This window comes from Papio anubis, chromosome 10 (assembly GCF_008728515.1).
Source record: "Papio anubis isolate 15944 chromosome 10, Panubis1.0, whole genome shotgun sequence".
Taxonomy (NCBI): Eukaryota; Metazoa; Chordata; class Mammalia; order Primates; family Cercopithecidae; genus Papio; species Papio anubis.
Genome location: NC_044985.1, coordinates 89,010,362 through 89,027,876, shown reverse-complemented (window position 1 = coordinate 89,027,876; position 17,515 = coordinate 89,010,362). Strand labels below are relative to the sequence as shown.

Here is a 17,515-nt window from a genome sequence, read left to right as displayed (position 1 = left end):
TGTTAAGTTGTAATACAATATTGCTCTGTTGATATCAGGTTTGCAATGATTCTTTCCACTCCCCAAAATGTCTTTATTATTTTCCTCTTTAAAATAATCTATAAGCTCTGAAGAAAAGAATAAAAAAGTACAATTTCAAGAAATTTAAGTTACCTAAGTATACACTGAAATCTATTCTTTGATACAATTAAATGAAGGGAGAATTAACTAAATTAGCCTTAATGCATTTCTCTTAACCAATTTTACATGTTACAATAATAGAATGCTATTAGGCATAATTTAATAATTACCTTTCTTTAGGTCAATCTTAATTTTCTTTGCATTTTTCTTGCTGCCAAATCCCATGAGAGGGGAGAGTGAGGGAGAGGATGGTTTTCCTCCTAGCCTTGGTACTCGCGGACTCTTGTTTTGTTGCAGGCAAGTTGATGCATCTGTTTCAGGACTTTCGGCTCCTGTGAGATTTGCTGTCTTTAGTCCCGATTTTCCATGGACAGGAGGCAGCGCTTTGGTTTTCAAAACGCCATCATTGTTACCAAAAATGTTAAGAGGTCCAATGACTGATTTTTCATACTGTTCACGGTTTTGCGGAGGAAGCACGTGGAGGAGCACGCTTGGGGATTTCATTGCCTGTCGGAAGACATCCTGAGCCCTGGAAAGAGAGTTGATAAATGTATGATGACCCTGCTTTGAGGTGCAGCATCTTCTAAAATACCCCAGCAGGATGGCAACCAAGAGCAACACAGTGGATAATCATAGGAGACATGATCAATATTCCTAACAGAATGACCTTGCCAACTACATACTAGTTACCACTTACTACTTGCCCACTCAGTGCCCCTGCACCGAGTTATACATGCATTATTACCATGCATCCTTCTCTAATTTAACAAGCATGTTAGGTAAGTATAACTAGCTTTCATTTCACAGACATGGAAGTTGAGGCTCAGAGAGATGAAATAATTTGTCCAATGACCCACAGCTTTTACACATTTCTAAAGATGAAAATCTAACCAGAAGTGATTACCACAGTGAATATAAAAAACAAAATAATTTGATATTTTGGACCAGATCATTAGTTAGGTTTCTTTTAGGACATCCTTCTAAAGTACAGATCTTTTCTAACATGGGTTGTGTTACACAAGTTCAAGTTTGACACCCATGTTTGCTCATGGAGACATTTTGGCAGGTGCCTTGCCTGTGCCTAAATGTCTCAGTGGAATCTCAATCCAACATGCACCCTTCCTGTTAGTCTCACATAGAGCAACTATGTTTTCCACTTTTATGACTTAGCACTTTGTGTTCTTCCTCAAACTTCTTATAACATTTTCTCCCCTTCTTCCTCATGCCTCTAGATGCCCTGTGCCCAGTTCAAATGACTACTTTTCCCAGTCTTTCTTGCCCAGAAGATATAAATGAAGGCATTAAAGGAAAGCTCTTTAGAAGAGGCTGATTCAGTAGAGAGATAAAAACTTTCATTGTTCTCCTGTTTCTCTTCCTTATTTCCTGAAACTCAGAGGTGCCTGAGGCAACTCAGCAGCCATCTTGTGCCCATTTTTCCACTGAACGATAGTAGCCACATGGCAAGATGAAAGCAGAAAACGGAAGCCGCCTGACCCGCTGATGGCTGTGCAGCTGCCGCAGTAACTATGGAGTGCGAGTGCCCTCTTCCACGCTTGCTTGTTGTTAGGAAAAATTAATGTTAATCTTGTTTCAGCTACTCTTATTTCAGGTCTCTGTTCCTAGCAGCCATAGCACATAATAACTAATCATAACCCCGACTGCAATCTGATTCCTCAAACTCTATCCCGTAACCCCCTTTCTGAAGTGCTTAATTCCGCAAATTGTTAGAGGAGAAGGAAGATTTCCCATAGGCCACCTAACTCCTGTGGTCAGTTCCCCTGTTATTTTTGCTAGCATAGGAATCAGTTTCTACTCCATACTAACTCTATACAAAATTTTTATGAGTCTCACTTTCCACCTCTATAAAATAGAAGTAATGACTGCTTTGCATAATTATCAAGTCCTTGTGAAAAAGCACAGTAGTATATTAAAAGATTATTACTAATAATAATTATAGTTTTGCCTATCATTATTTTAACACAATAGATTCTTCTAAGGTCTCACTTCTTTTCATACTTAGCAGCCAGTACCCACTCTTCCTCTACCCACAACCACTCATCTTTGTCCACATGCACACATACAATATTGACAACTAATGCCCAGAGAGAAGATGTATTAGGAGCTGTTTTGGTCAGAAACAAGAGGGTGGTGATGATTCCCAAGGATTATTAGTACTTAGTCCTTTGGTCCAGAATCCCACTGCAATGCCAACATACATTAAAAAAATATGCATCAGATTACTATACACTCTAATTCATGGGTACAGGAAGCCATTCCCTTAACATTTTCACATGCAGAGAGATGATTTCTTGAGCGAGACAGTATTTTTTTATTTATTTATTCATTTTGAAGATGGAGTCTTTCCCTGTCGCCTAGGGTGGAGTGCAAAGGCACAATCTCAGCTCACTGCAACCTCCGTCTCCCAGGTTCAAGCGATTATCCTGCCTCAGCCTCCTGAGTAGCTGGGATTACAGGTGCGTACCACCAAGCCTGCCTAATTTTTTTTTTGCATGTTTAGTAGAGATGGGGTTTTATCATTTTGGCCAGGCTGGTCTTGATCTCCTGACCTCATGATCCACCCACCTCGACCCCCCAAAGTGCTGGGATTACAGGTGTGAGTCACTGCACCTGGCCAAGAGATAGTATTTTAATTTTATTTTTTTCTGTTTGTTTCTATGATTCAGTGAGTCCTCAGACATCTCTCACAGATTTTTTAGCTTAAGGAAGACTGCTGACACAAAGTAAGTTAATTAATAAGCTGAACTAACAGTCTGTGAAAAGAGCCATTAAATACCAGTTTAACTGACCCATAGCGCAAGAAAAACAAACCCGTTGAACGACGCCCCAGTAAAGACAGCCAGGCAGGAAGGCTTGTGATATGCTGTAGTTTAGCATTCTCAGACCTGCCAGAGACATGTGTGGGCCACCTTTGAGTAGGCTAAAACATTAGAAGCATTTGAAAATGGATGTCCTGGATCGTTCAAAGGGAAGTGACTAGAAATTCTACCTACTATTTTGATCATAATGAGTTCAGTAATGATTATAACCATGCTAGGGATCAATAGAGTAAATAAAACAATGAAAAAATGCTTACTGAGCAAACGTTTTGTCTACGAGATCCACACTGTTGATTTTTACAATACATTCATTTTCGTGAAATAGTCCCTCCCGCTTGGACCTGCTGTTTTCTTCTATGCCTCGGATGAAGAGTCCTAGAATCCTAAATGCAAAATTTAGATTGAAACATAATTACTGAATAATAAATGCTAATTATTTCTCCACTTGCAACTGTTCAGAAATACTATTGATTTCTATTTACAAAAGAAATTATACTTCATATTCAGGCAACTGTTTGTTATTTTAATCCCTAATCCAAAAAAGCCAAAACTCACTACAGGACAAAAAGCCCTTCTAGATAAATATGCATAAGTACTAACATCAATCTGAGACTTCATTTCTCATGCTCGCAGTAAACTTATTGAAAGGCTAGTTTAGTGGAGTTGACACCAAAGACTTGTGGTTTGGAGAAGGGCATCAAACCTGACTATAATAAGTAAGTCTGAGTTAGTGCCAACACAGCAACGTGATGTTTTGCAGTGGGAGAGCATTAGGGTATTCACAGTAATTGTTTTGCATTCTTACTACCTATTCTAATAATTTGCATTTTAAGAAGTAAACAAACATTTAAGCTCAGATCATATTACTCAGTTTAGAAGGAAGCTGGATCCCATTTGTTGGTGCTACCAAATCAAGTATGTGTTGGGCGTTTTCTCTGTGCTCAGGATGGAGGAGTCTGAGACAAAGCTGTAGGGCCAGGACCAGGTAACTTCAGTATAAATTTAGGGTACAGCTGAAGTCCAAAAACTAAAGACATTAACAAGCCTAGAGTCTTCAAAAATATGAGAGCTAAGTAGATGGGAGACCAGTGCCACACACAAAGGCTTTGAACAGTCAATGAATTTAATCTGATGGACCTGGACGGGGGCATCCAGTAGCCCCTGCTTCCAAACAGGGCAGCGACGTGATGAAGGCAGGCTTTGGGAAGAGTTGTCTGAAATTTCAACCAAGAAGAGGCTAAATTAGAGAGGATACAAAGGGGCTTCCGGATTTTTGTGGTTGTAGCTTAGAATCAGGAGGGGGTTGGAAGAGAAGGAAAGAAGGAAGAGAACTATAGCCATAAGAATTAAAATTGTGTGTGCGTGTGTGTACATTCGTACACAATTCTGTTATATACATAAACCAAAACTAAACCAAAAACCATAAGAAATGGAACTTATACGTATTTTCATTATTTCTCATTTGTGGGATTTCCCTTCTCTTTGTGATATGACAGGGCTTAGCTGTGTCCCAGAGTAAGAAAGGTAGATATGTCCTGCAAGAGGAGTCTGCTAGGTTTGGAGAAACTGTGATCTATGCTTTATCAATCCTCTTGTTTTTCTACTTTGTCACTCTCTTTTGTATAAGAACCATGTGTGCTATTACAAAATACCTTCACATTAAATTTCAAATCTAAATAAAACATGAGCACATTTTATGTGTAAATAACAGGGTCAGCCATAGAAAAGGGCAATCTATAATGCAAGTATCAGAGAAAGCAGTCCTTCTGTTTGGAGTGGCCACGGAGTTGAGCCTCTGCCCCCTTAATGAGCTCCCATCTTCTCAAGACCTCAACAGGCATAGCAGTGATATTTGGGTCTCTACTTTGAAAATGTTAAATGAATACAGCATGCTGCTGCAGGAGAGAGAACAGCAAGCAGTCACGCCCTCTACTGCAGGGAAGGCTCAGGGTTATAGGAACAAGTGTGCGGTGGGGTCTTGTGGTTCATTTCCTAGTTCTAGTAGGTTAGCAAATTAATCATATTCTGTGTTACTTTAATCTTGAAACACAGTATTAAAAATGGAACTATTTGACACATTAAAATAATAGATAAAAATTGTGTTGTTTTTTTTTCCCCTAAATTAAACAGCATCCTAAGAGTCCACATTTTGGATTTCTGTTAGGGTGGATTCACAATAACTTGATCCATTAGGAGGCTCACATGTGGTTATACACTTGTTTATGTAAGTGATATTTTTTTAACAAGCATTCAAGTCTTCCTTTAATTTAATTCAGTACATCATCAGTCATGTAATGTTACTCCCTAGGATTTAATTTCACATTTTGGGAGATGAATTAATTCTTTCGGGCCACTGGGTTGCAATTTAGCTGGCATATTACAGCTGGAGTATGCTATGTGAACCTCACTGATCTAAATAATCTAACTTTCCATGAAAAATTTATTGACAGAATAAGCCCAACTGTAAAACCCATGTGTCAGAGGTAATTTCGGTATAATGTAAAACTGACTGATTTTATTAGTTTGGTCCCTGGCAACAAACCACTTCTGCCCTCTCTGCTCCATGGAAGGGATAGATTCCCTCCAGTTTGATTTCATCCAGACCACTATGAGAAGGCTCAGAAAACAATACCTCATTATCCTCTTTGCCCTAAACTGGTGGGCTGTGGTAGCTGTCTCATTTGGGACCAAGACTCACAGAATTCAAAGATTAATGCTGTCAAGAAGTTATAGGCCGAGACTAACCAGTTAATTTGCATTAATGAGCAGTGATAAAGGATGCTGAAATCCACAGCCTCACAGAACTAGAGGGGTAACAATTCTTTTTGCTCTTCTAATCATCATTTAGGCACCAACATCTTCTCCTTGCCCCTTTCCTGTTCTTTCCCCAATGTCACACAGCCTGTGACTTCACCAGCTTAGTATTTTTGTTTGAATATCTCTTCGCACAGTCTTTATTAGCTTTCATTCAGCCCTTGTTCTCTCTCCTGTTTAGCTGTCTTCCCTATGAAACTGAGGCCTATTATGCTATCTGTACTGAAACAAATTAATTTATGTTTTTAATTCACAAAAAAACACATTGATTTTTAAAATATGAATAAAATTAAGTTGTGTTTTAGTTGCAAGAACTTTGGAGTTTTTTTGTTTGTTTTGTTTTTACTGGGAAAGCCAATGGCCCTCAATATAAGCAGCATTCAGCATCCCTCTGTGATGCTATCTAATGGATTCATTGAGGCTTTATCTAGTAGAGCAGCCACCATAATTTACTTAGGATGATCTAACTTAGATTAGGTTTCTTATTCAACAACAGGTGTGGCAACAGTTTTCTAAAAGAAAAAAAAAATAGGAGGCAAAGTCAATTACAGTAATCTTAGTAAAAAATTAAATGTAAATTCCAATTTAAAATAATGGCACAAACCAATAAATGGAAGGAAATTAAGAGCAAAGTATAGCACTATGACCTTAACGAAGCCCCTGTGCTCACACAGTGAAACCATATGGCATTATGAAGTCAAACACTTGTCTGACATGCTCTATACGCAGTTTCATCTAGACACATGGGTTGAGTTAAGTATGCTGTTTCAGCCTGTACTCATTACTTCTTAACTTTTATTGGCTCATGTCTCCACTTCCATAGCATTTTTAATGTTTTTTAATTAAATTTCCTTTCTATAATACTGGTGGATAGCAAAAAAAATAATAGAACTATTTCACCAAGTTACTGAACAGTTAACCATGAACTTATAATAAAACTGCATTTCTGAATCAGGCTTTTTGGTTTTAGCCAAAATAATCATCATACTGATGATTTACACATTCATACATTATGTGGTTTACAAGGAACTTTCACATTTTTAATGTTATTTAATCACCATAACCTTGATGTAAAGTAGGTACTCAAAAGAGGCAAGTTTAGGGGACTTGATCAAGGTTATAAAAAAGAACAGTGGGATTCAAATCCAATAGTTCTGAAACCACGTCCAGTACTCTTTCTTCTATTCTACAAGGTTTGTGCTAGGCATCAGAACCAGGAAGGGGGAGGGAGGGAATCAATAAAGCTTAGTGTATTTCCCTCGTTTGAAGTGAGAGAATGTTATTTCTGAGCTATAGGATCAGCTTGTTTTCTGAACTATTGAAAATGAAGTATAGCGACTGTCACACTGTATATTTTCTCATTTTTGGAAATTGGGAAGATCTTGTGTTCTATCCCAGCATCATTAAACTAAAGAGCCTGGTCATTTAACAGCTCTGGTAGTTCACAAAGCTCTGTTAGTATACTTCTGCCAAAAGTTATTAGAATTTCTCATGACAACTGAGTAAATATTCACCCTATCTATCAAAAACAACCTCAGTTTGTCCTATGCCATAACCCATAACATTTATAAACACACTTATTAGCACATACAGGAAACGAGACAATAAGAGCTGCTAGCTTTTTGGTTCATTTCTTTTTGGGAACATTCATTCCAGTGAGAGCTTGGCATCAGATGTTATTTGCAAAAAAAAAAAAAAAAGGTGATGACTTCGCAATTACAGGTAGCAGATGGCTACCTGCTCAATGTGATGCCAACCCAAATACCATGACTAAATCTGTTCTTTTTGCTATAGGGCAGACTGAATTGGATAAATATTCAGAATCACTAAATTAATACTATATAACCTTTGGGAAAATTTTATTTCTTGAAAGAACAATGAAGTGAGAAGTTAGGGGAGCTGGATTTTGTGTGACCTTGGGAAATCAACTGACTTGTCTCATCTGTGAGATCCTAAACTAAATTAAGGAATCCCCCCTTTTCAATGATGTTTTTAAGAAAATAAATTCAGTAAATTAACTGCAATCATGTCATGTTGGTGAAAAACTGATTTTAAGTTTCTGACAACCCTTGTCAATATCAGTCTAGTGCTAAATGTGGTCGTTTTATTACAAAGTGACATAATATTTAAAACAAGTTCAGTACAATTGTTTTAACAGGGCTAATATGAACTCTGAGGCACATACTTTAATTTCCATCAAGAGAACAGTCTTTAAATCCAGTTAGACAGATGTAAATTTCAAGAAGTGTTGATTCAATCTACAATGCCATTTTTACCAGTGTGGATTTAGCAACATAATGTGTTAAAAATTCCAAAAAGATGTGGTAAATTATTTTTAATTGACTAAATTATATTTTAGGAAAATACAGCATGATGACACGTTGCTTCTGTAAAGCCATCATACATACACAGCATCAGATACAGCTACTTAAAATGTTAGAATATTTATTATTCTAAATGCTACATACTTGAGGAATAACAGGATATACCAATTTAGAATTATTATACTCACTTGTTGAAGCATATTCTGGAATATAAAAAAAATTCAGTTGCAACATTTGTCTAACAATATGTTAATATCTTTGCCAAGAATCTGTTTACTATATGTCACTGACAAGGATACTTTAAGGAAGTATTTCATAATTAATTGTAAATGGAGAAACTGTGGCTGATTTTTTCCCCCATTACATCCTAAAGTCAATTATTGTCTTTTGTTTCCAACACTTAAGTGGCCAACAAAAGTATGTCTTGAGGTATCCATTTGAATAACAGAATTCACATTTAATCTCCTTCTGAAAAATATTTGGGAAAAGGAGCTCAAATCAGGGTTTTCATTAGCACGAGCTTCTAGAATGAGAAAAACATCTTACCTTCCACTCAGAGATGAAAAGAAGGGCACTACATGTATTCCCAATGGGCCTCCTTCCCCAGAAATCTCCACTGTTCTTGTCATATCACTGGGACAGAAAAAAACAAGAGCACAAATGAGTGTCTCCTAAAAAACAGAGAAGGCACATCTAAAACACACACACACACACACACACACACACACACCCCACTCAGATTATATCAACTAATATAACTTCAACAGCAGAGACTAAGTCAAAAGAATACATAATTTATTGGTATGTTCAGATGATCCAGAAAACAAAATGTTTAAAAGGCTCTCTGATTTCTTATTTTTACTCCTAGAAGAGGAACAAATGGAAATGACTACCTACAAAAATACCTTCCTACTTAACTTAATCTGCATAAGTCAACATATTTTAAAAGAGGTACACAAAAATTAAAATTTTCCCCATTGAAACACACTTGAAAATTACTGTACAGATCATACAAAACACAGAAGAAAGCACATTGATGCTTCAGCATAAAGTAGGCTTCTTCTCTGGAACAGAGGAAAAATGAAATAAAATGCTTATTAGAGAAAGCACAGAATTACATGTTATAATGGCTCTGAAGCCACAGTTGGTAATACATATGGGCATGTTCAAAGCAATATAAATCAAAACTCAAACTTGCTTTTCAATAAAACATCAGTTATATTCAAGAGAATAATTCCAAATTTTCACCTCCTATATTTTTTTAAAGGTAGAAAAAGAGGTTGCAAAGCCTGAAGAAAATGTATTATAGAAAGAAATAGAAAACCTGACCTGCCTAACCTACCCCAGATTAAGGAAAGGATGAACTAGAAACATTAATAGATTGTGTGTATGACTGAAATATGGAAGGCACTGGGAGCTTTTGAGTAATAAAGAGTAGAACTACCAAGTTTTCATAAAGATGAAAAATAATAACTGTGAATGATTACTGGTTCCTTTAATCCCAGGGAGAAAATATAATTGTCAGAAGAAAATAATAAAGTTGAAGCAAACATCCACGTTATGGAAATTGTAAGCAGGTCTCCATTGTTTCCTATTTACATGAAAATGACCTGAAACTAGATGTCAAATTAAGAGCTACAGCTGCTACAAATGCTTTCTGCTCCAACATGAAAACGGTGAAATTTTGGCTTCTTGCTGGAAAGCTGAGAACAGCATTAAGCAAAATGTATAATGAATTCACTCTGCATGAAGTATTCCCTAAATTATCAGTAATCTAAAATAAATACATTAAATATATTCTCATCAGTGGATTAGGTTGATTTTTAATGTGTTTTCTTTGCAAGCCTATTATCATTAAGAAATGCAAAAAAGAGCACACCAGTTTTCAGCATTTGTGGAATATGATGAAATTTCAAATCTGATAATAAATTTCAAATGAGTTTTACCCAGATATTGCTGATATATGTAAAACTTGCTCAGTCAAGCAGATTATGTCAGAGGCTTGGAATAAAAGCTAAAAACAAAACAAATCTTAGAGTGATAATACAGTATTAAATGATTCATCTCCATATATGTGAGGATATGAACATTCATATAAATATGTGTATATGGTGGTATATATAGGTATGCATTACAAGGTCTGAATATAAAATGCTTGGTTGACAGAGAAAGTTGAATGGCTTTCAATAGACAAAAAGCAATAAGTTTTATATAATAACAGAATTTATAGTGCATTTTTAGGTATTTGAGGAAGACTAAACCAAAAGCATTTGCACTCTAGGTTTATAATACTGCTTTTAAAGACTTTTATAAACAGAGATTCAAATTTTGCTTAGTCACTGAAAATTATTGCCCTTACCTTTATAACATATTTTTATAGTTTTGCACCGAAAGCACAACACAAATCTTTCCTAATAAATGTATCAAGTATCCACATGCTGAGAGATAGCATCCATATGTAATATACAGAGGCGTTTGGAATGTGTTTAGTCTGTTATAGACTTTAAGTTTTCAGCTGAAGAATTTTTAGCATACCTTTCATGAATTCTCATTTTTTTCTATTTTACAAATATTTCTTTACTCCCACTCAAAATCCCTTCTATAAGATTAATAAATTATATGTATCATACTGATACCTACTCTTTAGCAATCATTAATAATGTGTTTTTACATTCACTTAAGAAAGTCAAACATATTTAAGTAGCCAATCTTTTAAAAAAAACATAAAAAATTTGTGAGAATGGAGTTTTAAAAGTTGAATTTATTTTATGAGAGTCTCCTTTCAATATCTCAAAATAAATTTTTTATTCTACCATCACACACAATAGTTGCAATTTTGTAGCTAGAATTGTTCTGATAACTTGTAAATTATTATCACAAAAATAGTACTATCCCAGAAAAAAAGCCTAAAAGACTTTCGATTTTGTTTACTGTAATATATAAGCACTTACAGAAAGTTAGATCTGTTTAATAAAGATAAGTAATATAATTTTACATAGACCATGTCTCATCATGTTCTCTATAAAATGTTACCCATTATTTGTTTCAAGATGAAAAGGAGAACATTTGAAAAATAATGCTCCATCGACCAGTTCACATATTTTTATTTATTTTAAAAGAGAAAACAACCCGCAGTGCTAGAAATACTTGATGGAGTTCTGTTCCATAGAGATCTCTATATATACAGTCTTCATGGAAGAGAAACATAGCAAGTAGGACTGGACACATTTATATGACTACATATCTCATAAAGTGAGATTATACAAAGACATGAAAATAGGCTACTAATGCTCTTTGTTTAGATAAACTCTAGAGTAGAATTCAGGGACTGGTGAACAGGAAATGTGCACATTTATGTTTTAGAGGACACTATAGTAGCTAGAAAATAAGCTAGAAGGTTGATTTAAAATGGAAAATATGAGCGCACCCAAGATGGCCGAATAGGAACAGCTCCAGCCTCCAGCTCCCAGTGTGAGTGACACAGAAGATGAGTGACGTCTGCATTTTCAACAGAGGTACTTGGTTCATCTCACTGGGGCATGTCGGAAGTTGGCGCTGGTCCGCAGGTGCAGCCTGACCAGCAAGAGCTGAAGCAGGGAGAGGCATCACCTCACCTGGGAAGCGCAGGGGGAAGGGAATTCCTTTTCCTAGCCAAAGGAAATTGAGACACACAACACCTGGATAATCAGGTAACTCCCACCCTAATACTGTGCTTTACCAAGGGTCTTAGCAAACGGCACAAAAGGAGATTATATCCCACACCTGGCCCAGAGGGTCCCACGCCCACGGAGCCTCCCTCATCACTAGCACAGCAGTCTGAGATCTAACTGCAAGGTGGCAGCGACGCTGGGGGAGGGGCACCCACCATTGCTGAGGCTTAAGTAGGTAAACAAAGCCATGGGGAAGCTTGAATTGGGAGGAGCCCAACACAGCTCAAGGAGGCCGGCCTGCCTCTGTAGACTCCACCTCTGGGGACAGGGCATAGCTAAACAAAAAGCAGCAGAAACCTCGGCAGAGGTAAATGTCCCTGACAGCTTTGCAGAGAGCTATGGATCTCCCAGCACGGAGACTGAGATCTGAGAATGGACAGACTGCCTGCTCAAGTGGGTCCCTGACCCCTGAGTAGCCTAACTGGGAGACATCCCCCACTAGGTGCAGACTGCCACTTCACACCTCACATGGTGGGGTACACCCCAGAGACGAAGCTTCCAGAGCAAGAATCAGACAGCAACACTCACTGTTCAGCAATATTCTATCTTCTGCAGCCTCCGCTGCTGATACCCAGGCAAAAAGGGTCTGGAGTGGACCTCAAGCAAACTCCAACAGACCTGCAGCTGAGGGTCCTGACTGTTAGAAGGAAAACTAACAAACAGAAAGGACACCTACACCAAAACCCCATCAGTATGTCACTATCATCACAGACCAAAGGTAGATAAAACCACAAAGATGGGGAAAAAGCAGTGCAGAAAAGCAGGAAATTCAAAAAATCAGAGTGCATCTCCCCCTCCAAAGGAACGCAGCTCATTGCCAGCAACGCAACAAAGCTGGATGGAGAATGACTTTCACGAGTTGAGAGAAGAAGGCTTCAGTCGATCAAACTTCTCAGAGCTAAAGAAGGAACTATATAACCAGCACAAAGAAATTAAAAATGTTGAAAAAAGATTTGACGAACGGCTAACTAGAATAACCAATGTAGAAAAGTCCTTAAAAGAACTGATAGGGATGAAAACCATAACACAAGAACTATGTGACAAATGCACAAGTTTCAGTAACCGACTTGATCAACTGGAAGAAAGAGTATCAGCGTATGAAGATCAAATGAATGAAATGAAGTGAGAAGAGAAGTGTAGAGAAAAAAGAGTAAAAAGAAATGAACAAAGCCTCCAAGAAATATGGGATTATGTGAAAAGACCAAATCTATGTCTGATTGGTGTGCCTGAAAGTGACAGGGAAAATGGAACCAAGTTGCAAAACACTCTGCAGGATATCATCCAGGAAAACTTCCCCAAATTAGTAAGGCAGGTCAGCATTCAAATTCAGGAAACACAGAGAATGCCACAAAGAGATGAGCAACTCCAAGACACATAATTGTCAGATTCACCAAAGTTGAAATGAAGGAAAAAATCTTAAGGGCAGCCAGAGAGAAAGGTCAGGTTACTCACAAAGGGAAGCCCATCAGACTAAGAGCAGATCTCTCAGCAGAAACTCTACAAGCCAGAAGAGAGTGGGGGCCAATATTCAACATTCTTAAAGAAAAGAATTTTAAACCCAGAATTTCATATCCAGCCAAACTAAGTTTCATAAGTGAAGGAGAAATAAAATCCTTTACACACAAGCAAATGCTTAGAGATTTTGTCACCACCATGCCTGCCCTACAAGAGATCCTGAAGGAAGCACTAAACATGGAAAGGAACAACAGGTACAAGCCGTTGCAAAAACATGTCAAAATGTAAAGTCCATTGATGCTACAAAGAAACTGCATCAACTAGCAAACAAAATAACCAGCTAATATCATAATGACAGGATCAAGTTCACACATAACAACATTAACCTTAAATGTAAATGGACTAAATGGTCCAACTAAAAGACACAGCTGGCAAATTGGATAAAGAGTCAAGATCCATCAGTTTGCTGTGTTCAGGAGACCCATCTCACATGCAGAGACACACATAGGCTCAAAATAAAGGGATGGAGGAAGATCTACCAAGCAAATGGAAAACAAAAAAGAGCAGGGGTTGCAATTCTAGTCTCTGATAAAACAGACTTAACCAACAAAGATCAAAAGAGACAAAGAAGGCCATTACATAATGGTAAAGGCATCAATTCATCAGGAAGAGCTAGCTATCCTAAATATATATGCACCCAATACAGGAGCACCCAGATTCATAAAGCAAGTCCTTAGAGACCTACAAAGAGACTCAGACTCCCATACAATAATAATGGAAGACTTTAACACCCCACTGTCAACATTAGACAGATCAACAACACAGAAAGGTAACAAGGATATCCAGCAATTGAATTCAACTCAGCACCAAGCGGACCTAATAGACATCTACAGAACTCTCCACCCCAAATCAACAGAATATACATTCTTCTCAGCACCACATCATGCTTATTCCAAAATTGACCACATAGTTACAGGTAAAGCACTCCTCAGCAAATGTAAAAGAACAGAAATTATAATAAAATGTCTCTCAGATCACAATGCAATCAAACTAGAACTCAGGACTAACAAACTCAATCAAAACCGCTCAACTACATGGAAACTGAACAACCTGCTCCTGAATGACTACTGAGTACATAACAAAATGAAGGCAGAAATAAAGATGTTCTTTGAAACCAATGAGAACAAAGATGCAACATACCAGAATCTCTGGGACACATTTAAAGCAGTTTTTAGAGGGAAATTTATAGCACTAAATGCCCACAAGAGAAAGCAGGAAAGATCTAAAATTGACACCTTAACATTACAATTAAAAGAACTAGAGAAGCAAGAGCAAACACATTCGAAAGCTAGCAGAAGGCAAGAAATAACTAAGATCAGAGCAGAACTGAAGGAGATAGAGACACAAAAAACCCTCCAAAAAATCAATGAATCCAGGAGTTGGTTTTTTGAAAAGATCAACGAAATTGATAGACCGCTAGGAAGACTAATAAAGAAGAAAAGAGAAAAGAATCAAATAGACACAATAAAAAATGATAAAGGGGATATCACCACCGACCCCACAGAAATACAAACTACCATCAGAGAATACTATAAACACCTCTACACAAATAAACTAGAAAACCTAGAAGAAATGTATAATTTCCTGGACACTAATACTCTTCCAAGACTAAACCAAGAAGAAGTTGAATCCCTGAATAGACCAATAGCAGGCTCTGAAATTGAGGCAATAATTAATAGCCTACTAACCAAAAAAGTGCAGGACCAGATGGATTCACAGCCAAATTCTACCAGAGGTACAAGGAGGAGCTGGTACCATTCCTACTGAAACTATTCCAATCAATAGAAAAAGAGGGAATCCTCCCTAATTCATTTTATGAGGCCAACATCATCCTGATACCAAAGCCTGACAGAGACACACAAAAAAGAGAATTTTAGACCAATATCCCTGATGAACATCGATGCAAAAATCCTCAATAAAATACTGGCAAACCGAATCCAGCAGCACATCAAAAAGCTTATCCACTATGATCGAGTGGGCTTTCTCCCTGGGATGCAAGGCTGGTTCAACATATGCAAGTCAATAAACGTAATCCAGCATATAAACGGAACCAAAGACAAAAACCACATGATTATCTCAATTGATGCAGAAAAGGCCTTTGACAAAATTCAACAGCCCTTCATGCTAAAAACTCGCAATAAATTCGGTATTGATGGAACATATCTCAATATAATAAGAGCTATTTATGACAAACCCACAGCCAATATCATACTGAATAGACAAAAACTGGAAGCATTCCCTTTGAAAACTGGCTCAAGACAGGGATGCCCTCTCTCACCATTCCTATTCAACATAGTGTTGGAAGTTCTGGCTAGGGCAATCAGGCAAGAGAAAGAAATCAAGGGTATTTGGTTAGGAAAAGAAGAAGTCAAATTTTCCCTGTTTGCAGATGACATGATTGTATATTTAGGAAACCCCATCGTCTCAGCCCAAAATCTCCTTAAGCTGATAAGCAACTTCAGCAAAGTCTCAGGATACAAAATCAATGTGCAAAAGTCACAAGCATTCTTATACACCAGTAACAGACAAAGAGAGAGCCAAATCGTGGATGAACTCCCATTCACAACAGCTTCAAAGGAAGAATAAAATACCTAGGAATCCAACTTACAAGGGATGTGAAGGACCTCTTTAAGGAGAATTACAAACCACTGCTCAACAAAGTAAAGAGGACACAAACAAATGGAAAAATTATGCCATGTCTCCTTGAATAGGAAAAGGAGAATCAATATTGTGAAAGTGGTATTTTGCCCGAGAGTTTGTTATGGAACTAGTAATATAAACACCCAGTGGTTTTCTTTGCGATTACGAAAACACTTTAAAGTTCATATGGAACCAAAAAGAACCTGCATTGCCAAGACAATCCTAGCCAAAGGGAACAAAGTTTGAGAACATCATGTTACCTGAATTCAAACTATACTACAAGGCTACAGTAACCAAAACAGCATGTAGGTACCAAAACAAGAATATGTAGACCAATGGAACAGAACAGAGTCCTCAGAAATGTCACCACACATCTACAGCCATCTGATCTTTGACAAACCTGACGAAGCAATGGGAAAGTTCTATTTAAATAAACCTTTCTGGGAAAATTGCTACCCAGTGAAAGCTGAAACTGGATCCTTTCCTTACTCATCACGAAGAATTAATTCCTGGAATGGATTAGAGACTTAAATGTTAGACCTAAAATCCATAAAACCCCAGAAACCACAGGAATACATTCAGGACATAGGCATGGGCAAGGACTTCATGTCTAAAACACCAAAGCAATAGCAACAATAGCCAAAATTGACAAATGGGATCTCATTAAATAAAGAGCTTCTGCACGTAAAAGAAACTACCATCAGGTAGGCGGGCCTACAGAATGGGAAAAATGTTGCAATCTACTCATCTGACAAAGGGACAATATCCAGAACCTATAAGAACTCAAGCAATTTTACAAGAAAAAACAACCCCACCAAAAAGTGGGCAAAGGATATAGAACAGACACTTCTCAAAGACATTCATACAGCCAACAGACACACATGAAAAAATGCTCATCATCACTCACCATCAGAGAAATGGAATTAAACCACAATGAATGCATCTCACACCAGTTAGAATGGCAATCAAAAAGTCCAGGAAACAACAGGTGCTGGGAGGTGTTGGAGAAATAGGGTACTTTTACACTGTGCAGTTCAAACTAGTTCAACGCTGTGAGAAACAGTGTGGCGGTCCTCAGGATCTAGAACTAGAAATACCATTTGGCCCAGCCACATCCATTACTAGGGATATACCCAAAGGATTATGAAGTCACTGGTGCTATAAAGACACATACACCGTATGTTTATTGGCAGCACTAAATGCAGTAACAAAGACTTGGAATCAACCCAAATGTCCATCAGTGATGAACTGGATTAAGAAAATGTGGCACATATACATCATGGAATACTAACAGCCATAAAAAAGGGATGTGAGAGTTCTGACATGCTTTGTAGGGACATGGATGCAGCTGGAAACCATTATTCTCAACAGACTATCATAGGAACAGAAAACCAAATACCGCATGTTCTCACTCATAGGTGGGAACTGAACAATGAGATCACTTGAACACAGGAAGGGGAACATTACACACCAGGTCCAGTTGTGGGGAGGGGGTGGGGGCAGGGATAGCATTAGGAGATATACCTAATGTAAATGAGGAGTTAATGGGTGCAGC

At 37.6% G+C, this 17,515-nt stretch overlaps 1 protein-coding gene across 15 annotated transcripts in view; it reads right to left on the bottom strand.

The window, feature by feature from the left end:
* Window positions 1–17,515, bottom strand: part of PARD3B (par-3 family cell polarity regulator beta) — a 1,095,492-nt gene that overhangs the window by 504,294 nt on the left and 573,683 nt on the right. For all 15 annotated transcript variants that reach the window (XR_002516428.2, XR_002516429.2, XR_002516430.2 and 12 more), the window contains 3 exons: window positions 8,642–8,728; window positions 3,215–3,340; window positions 291–649 (listed from right to left, as the gene is read on the bottom strand). Coding sequence is in view for 12 of the 15 variants with exons in the window: in XM_021924389.2 (XP_021780081.1) it covers window positions 291–649; window positions 3,215–3,340; window positions 8,642–8,728 (572 nt within the window). In the remaining 3 variants the exon portion in view is untranslated. The remainder of the gene's footprint in view (window positions 1–290; window positions 650–3,214; window positions 3,341–8,641; window positions 8,729–17,515) is intronic.